The following is a 6,522-nucleotide window of genomic DNA, read 5'->3' as shown; positions in this document are numbered from 1 at the left end:
TTGGTTGCTGCTTATAAGATGGCAAAACTACTAGTTGTAAAACAGCAGAGATCTTAGAGGAATAAATTTTATTGAAAAAATGACAGACTTACTTGCTTTGCTACCTGGACAGTCACTTCCCAGGGTCCTCCATGGTCACTGAGGGCAATATCAGTCTTTTGCTGTTAGGTCTAGGCCTGTCAGGCTTCTGAAAATCTTGTAGATTAAGAGTTTATAGGAAGATCAGTCTACAGTTGTCTTAGGCAACTTGAGACAGTTGATTCCCCTGTGTCCTGTCATTCATGGTCTGAAGAAGTTCTTTGTAGTAGTTGAGGTGAAGGGTAGTTTTCTCAGTGGCCAGTGTTACTACTTACAGAGCAAGTTCCTGGTAGAAGCTCTTCCGGTTCCATCTACATGCTGTGGAGGAAACAGATGGTGCCAGGAGCTGGCATGCCTCTCCAATAGGAAAGGCCTTAGTTAAATATTTTAAATGCCGTATTCTCTAGTTCTCTAAGCATTTGAGGACTGTCTGTTGGCTCTCCAGCTTGATTGCAACTGGTTTTAACTTAGCAGGTCAGATTTATGTTTGCAAAGGACAAAGAAGTAAAGAAAAATTCCCATTTGCAGTAGAAACTTAACACTGAAAACTGACGGTAGTAAAGGTTGCTCTTGCAAACAGCTTTAAGGAGAGGGCTGGGTGTTGCAAATGTCTAAGCTAGCCTTTGTTGATCTGAAATAGATCTTTGCAACCTTAAATTTTTATCATTATATGGAGCATATTTTAAAGCAGTTTAATCACATATACAGTATATTGCAAAGAATTTAATCACACATTTTCATCATCATTCAAAAGTACATATCAACTTAAAATATTTGAGACTTTTTTCTTAGTCTAGGAGGAGATACAACAAACAGAGGTCATTAGGACTGTTTAAATTTTTTTTCTTGTTAACAATTGGTATATGTACATATGCACATACATTAAACAGGAGTTGAGTAAAATAAGAAAGAGAATTAGTGTGTGTTGAGCAAGATAAAGCTAACTTCTCCATCTTGGGGCATTAAGAGAGAGAGTAGACAGACATAAGAAGGTCTTTGGAGAAAAGAAAAACAAAGTAGAGAATCAAAACCATCAGTGAACTGAAAAGCAGGTTTGTTGCAGGAGGGAGAGAGCAGATCCGCTACTGGTGTAGCAGGCTGGTGGGGTCTCTGTGTGAAGTGGGTGTCATTGGTGGGCCCTACCAAAAAGCATGCCACTGCGCAACAGTCAGTGTGAGAGGGAATTAGACACAATGCCACAAAACGAAGGTGAGGGATGAGCCAAAGAGAATGAATGAACTCTGCCTGGCAGGCCCTTTTATAGGCAGAGACTAGGATATGCTGTGGACACTGCACAGAGTGCACCCACACCCTGCCACACTATTGCCCAGGGGGGAGACAAGGACAGCGCAGCAGCCCTGAGCTGCAGCAAGCCCTAGACGTACTGGGGTGTGTGCGTGCAGAGTCAGAGCAGCAGCTGTACACCTGGGTGGCCAGCGCTGGGAGAAAGAGCAGAGAGAGGGCTCATTAGGTTTTAACCTTGGCAGTAGGGTCGTAGGACCTGCTCTTAGCCAAGGTGGAATCTACCAGTGTGTTACAAGGCACTTTATAGGATTTAAGGTATATCCACGCATGCAGGATACGTATAACCCAGGCATTCACAACAGAATCACAAACAAGTGGCCAAACCAGAAGTACATTACTTTTTCATATGTAAACAATCAGGAAACATCCCTATATATGCTGTTCATCTCAGGTCAGGAAAGAAGGGCCCACCCACCCATTGGGCAGGTTGGTGCTGTAGCAGGGACAGGACATGAAGAAGAGGGAGGCATTTTGAACAGGAGATGGAGATGCCTAGTGAAACAGAACATTCCCAGCCAGAGAGAGGATTCTGCCCACTGGGGCAGCTGTGGCAGGAGGGTGAGGGTGGACAGAAGCAGCAGCACAGACAGGCAGAACGGAACCCTCCAACACTGAGATAGAAAAAATGATTGTATGTATGGTAACTCCTTCCTTTTACCCATCCGCTGGCAGAAGTCAGTAAGGTCCAGTAAAACTTCAGGAGGTAAAAAGCCTTTAGGTGGCCAATTTGAGTACAGAGGCAAAAGAGTGGAAGACATAGTAGTAGAGCGGATGGGCTTATGGTTTTTGTCAGCTTTTGCCCATGAACGAGGCAAGAAGATCCAATGATCCTTTTCAAGCGAGGATCAGTGATACTGGCTCAGGCCATTAATTTGGTCATTGGCAAAAAAATGGGGTCCAAGAGGCCATGAAACCCAAAGGGCATGAAACCCGAGTGAGAAAGCATGAAGAAGAAAGACTATATAGACCAAAAGACCCATATCACTGAGAACAGATGAACATAGAAGGCCTGAAGTACCCACAGGTCCAAAAAGCAAAGACACAAACCTGTGTTAAATCAGGGGGCCCTAAGGTGCTAGGCCATAAAGCCCCACTTGTAGGTAATGCCAGTGGTGATTGTCAAAAAAATCCAATTGGGGAGCAGGGAGGAATCTACCAATCTTAGCTGGTGTTGTGCCTACTATCCCAGCAGATGGGTGATCTGGAAAGCGGCCAGTCAAAGGACAGGATTCTTGCATATTCCAGTCTGCCCACTTGCAGAGCCTGGTAGAGGCTGGCACCACTGTATTTATATGCCATGAGACTGAACCCTGGAGTTTGTATAACTGCCTGAGAGAGACCTTGACTGGTGGGAGTCAGAAGCTGTGTGGAGGATGAGAGACAAATAAGCCATGCCGACAAAACGTAAGTGGAATATTTATTGAGAAAAGGGGGAAGGAGAAAGAAAGATAGAGTGAAACATAGAAAGAGAGAATAGCAAGAGAGACAGAAGTGTAAAGGCCTGTTTGTTACTTCAGACAACAGAGAAAAGAGATCAGTAATGGGTGGAGCCTATCCCTTAAGGGACCTTTTGTACCTGTATGCAGAATAAGCAGTGACATAGCAGCCGTGGGACTCTGGGCTGGCTAGCTAGGTGACAGGAGGCAGGCCAGCATAATGCCTGAATCCTAACACAAGCTTTCCTAGTTCATCAACACACATTTATGTCCCCAATACAAGGGAATCCACCTTTGTAAAAGAAACATTATTGGGACTTAGTGGGAGACTTCAACATCACACTTTCACCTATGAACAGGTTGTTCAGACAGAGAATAAAGAGAGAATTAAGGAAACTAGCAGATGTTATAATGCAAACGGACCTAAGCGATATCTACCAAACATTTCACCCAAACACAAAAGAATATACCGTCTCTCAGCACATAATAGAACCGTCTTCAAAGAAGACTGTATCCTTGGTCTCCAAAGAAACTTGAAATAATCCCCTGAATAATATCAGACTACTGTGGATTAAAGCTTGTTTTCACCAACAGAAACAACAAAAAGCTTGCAAAGTCATGGAAACTGAACAGTTCTCTACTGAATTACTGCTGAGTCAAGGAAGAAACAAAGAAAGAAATTAAAGACTTCCTAGAATTTAATGAAGATGAATGCAGAACATACCAGAAGTTGTGGGACACAATGAAAGTAGTGCTAAGAGAAAAGTTCACAGCATTAAGTGCCTTCATAAAGGAATTATATAGGCCTAATACTAGTGACTTTACAGTAGACCTGCTAACTCTAGAACAAAAAGAAGCAACACACCCAAAAGGAGTAGACAACAGCAGAAAGATAATCAAATTGATGGCTGATATCAATACAAAGAAACAAAGAAAAGTATAAAACCCAATGAAAGAAAGATTTAGTTTTTTTGATAAAATCAACAAGATAGATAAAAATCTTATAAAAATTAACTAATAGGCAGAGATAGAGTATCCAAATTAACAAAAACAGAAGTGAAAAGGTGTATATAATTACAGACACTGAGGAAACCAGAAGAATTGTTAGGGAACACTTCAAAAATCTACAAGTTGTATAGGTGGAAAAGAATTTATCTCACTTTATGGGTTCCCTTTTCACTTGCTTGAGTTTCTTTTTTAATGTGTAGAAGCTTTTTTCTATGTCCCATTTGTCAATTGTTTTCTTATTTCCTGAGAAAATGGAGTACTATTTTTAAAGTCCTTTTCTACACTTGTATCATGTAGAACACTGCCTAATTTTTCCTCAAGTACTTTCAGCATATTGGGGTCCATGACCCATTTGGAGTCAGCTTTTGTGCAGAGTGGTAGATATTGGTCTACATTCAGTCTTCTACATGTGAGCATTTGGTTTTCCTAGCAGCACTTGTTAATGGTGCTGTCTCTTCTGCACAGCGTATTTTTAGCATCGTTGTCAAATATCAGATAAATGTAATCATGTGCAATAATGTTGGGTGTCTTCTATTTTGTTCCTTTAGTGTATATGTCTCTTTTTGTGTCAGTACCATGCTGTTTTCATTATGACTGGTGCTTTTAGCAAAATTTTAAGCTTTCAATTTTACCAATAAAGACTCAGGAGCCAGATGTTGCAGTAAAAACCCGTTAGCTCAAAGAGGCAGAGAAAGTACATCGTTGTCATTTTCCAATGTCTAATGTTGAAGACCAGACTCAATGAAATTCATACAGTACTGGGTAAGAGCATGAGAATTAGAATTATTAAGCAAATGGAACAGAGATATGAGAGAAATAAAAGAAACAGAACAGTATCGGGAGGGAAATTCAGTGGATACTAAATTCATCTGCATGTATTTTTAACATGCTTGTATACTTCACTCCAAAAGGGGAAAGGGGATGCAACACACTTCATTAACACGATGTAAGGAATAGACTTGAATTCTCTGACCTTTGGTCCAGGTGGAGCAGATCCACCTCTATACTTAAAATACTAATTAACCACACCCTAATCTCTTGTTTGTAGCCAAATCGGTTGTCAACAACTTTGAAAGAGTGAAAATACGCCCAAACTCTCTGACCTCTTGTCAAGGTGGAATAGGCTCACATCTTTGGGCCCTCACACTCCTTAAGCTAAAATGTTCCTCTCTCATACATCCTGTGCATCTCTCTATCCATTCTTCTTACTCTCCTGAACTCTACTGTTTTTTCTTAACCATTCTATGCTCACTCCCTGTGAACTGCTTGCTTGCTCTGCCTTTTGACCTATGGTTGACTTTATTTAATCCTGTATACAATATTCACAGAGAAAGCTCTTGGAGGAAAAGTCTGTGCTGGGACTGAGGGACACCACAATTAGAAACAGGTTTGTCCAGTTAATATTGCAACCTCAGATTTCACAGTGTTATTAAATATCCTGCAATATTTCCCCTTTTCATCGAAATTAAAAGAAAAGCATTTAATTCTAACAAAATAAAACTACAATAATGAAGGTATTTCTACCAAGCTTTCCACAATGTACTGCTTGTGTGTATTTGGTATTCCTATGATTAAGTATTTTTGGGTTGAAAGTTCTGTAAAATGTTCAAATCAGTATAAATGGAGGGAGTACCATTTCCTGGTACCCAGACCTGAATAATCACAAGGAAGCTATATTAATTACAACAGTGTTTAGAAAACAGATTACATGTATTCCTGCCTAGCTCTTATATCTTAGTTAACTCATTTCTATTAATCTGTGCATTGCCAATTCTTAGAGATTTAGAAAACGAACTCAAACTGTTGTGACCATTTGAATTTACTTAAAACATTTAAATCCATTAACTGTGTTTTTAACACCAAAAATTAAAAATATCCTTTTTACTTAAGAAGAAAACTCAAAATCTGATGTCCAAGATGGCTTGAGCCACAAGGAATACCCTAATATCCTTGTCTAATACCCTAATATGCAGTTAAAACATAGAGTTTAAGAAACCCATTTTTCATTTCATGCCAGTAAGGCAAATGTGCCTTTTGCAGATTATCACTTATTTCAAGTTATTAGTTTGATTTTCTTCATGCCTGATCGTATGAAAGGTATGTTTCATCATTATAATGTGCTTTCGACTGAATGACCAAACTGTCTTGCGTTTCCTTATTCAGGATGCCTCCCAGGTTCAAATCTGATCTTTATCAATCTTGATGGTCTCTGCAGATTTTTCTTTTCCTGTAGAAACAAAGGCAAAACCTTTATACAGTTTCAAACATATCCTGGTTTCCAATCTGAAGCCAACACATCTTTAAACTATCCAGGCTGATTCAACTCAATAAGAATTTTTCTACTATTCAATGTCCCTCCTCAGCCGTTCCTTTCTCATTAGCATTTAAAATTTAAAGGGAATAAAACACTGTTTAATCTATCTCTGAGGGTCTTTGTTACCCTTTTCTGTTTAGTACACATTTCTTTTAAAGTGTGGTTAGATCCTTCTAAAACTGCTTGTACTGTATGATTGTGGCATATACCTGTAAGATGCTTTATGTCATAATATGCAAAAAAAACTTGTTTTATTTAACTAGAGACATAGGCTGGAGCATTTCAGTCTTCATGTGTACAGGTATTCCCATAATGGCCATGAATCCTAAAAAGTGTGTAATTACAGAATAAACCATCACAGAACTTAAAGCAATTGCCCAT

At 39.6% G+C, this 6,522-nt stretch overlaps 1 protein-coding gene across 1 annotated transcript in view; it reads left to right on the top strand.

Moving 5' to 3' along the window:
- Nucleotides 1-1,229: 1,229 nt before the first annotated feature.
- LOC101990505 (pregnancy-specific glycoprotein 22-like) overlaps nt 1,230-6,522 on the top strand; it is a 17,580-nt gene continuing 12,287 nt past the window's right edge. Inside the window, exon 1 of the mRNA XM_026777985.1 lies at nt 1,230-1,287. Coding sequence (XP_026633786.1) covers nt 1,230-1,287 — 58 coding nt within the window. The remainder of the gene's footprint in view (nt 1,288-6,522) is intronic.

Source organism: Microtus ochrogaster, unplaced genomic scaffold (genome assembly GCF_000317375.1).
Source record: "Microtus ochrogaster isolate Prairie Vole_2 unplaced genomic scaffold, MicOch1.0 UNK96, whole genome shotgun sequence".
Classification (NCBI taxonomy): domain Eukaryota; kingdom Metazoa; phylum Chordata; class Mammalia; order Rodentia; family Cricetidae; genus Microtus; species Microtus ochrogaster.
This window is presented reverse-complemented; position numbering and strand designations above follow the sequence as displayed.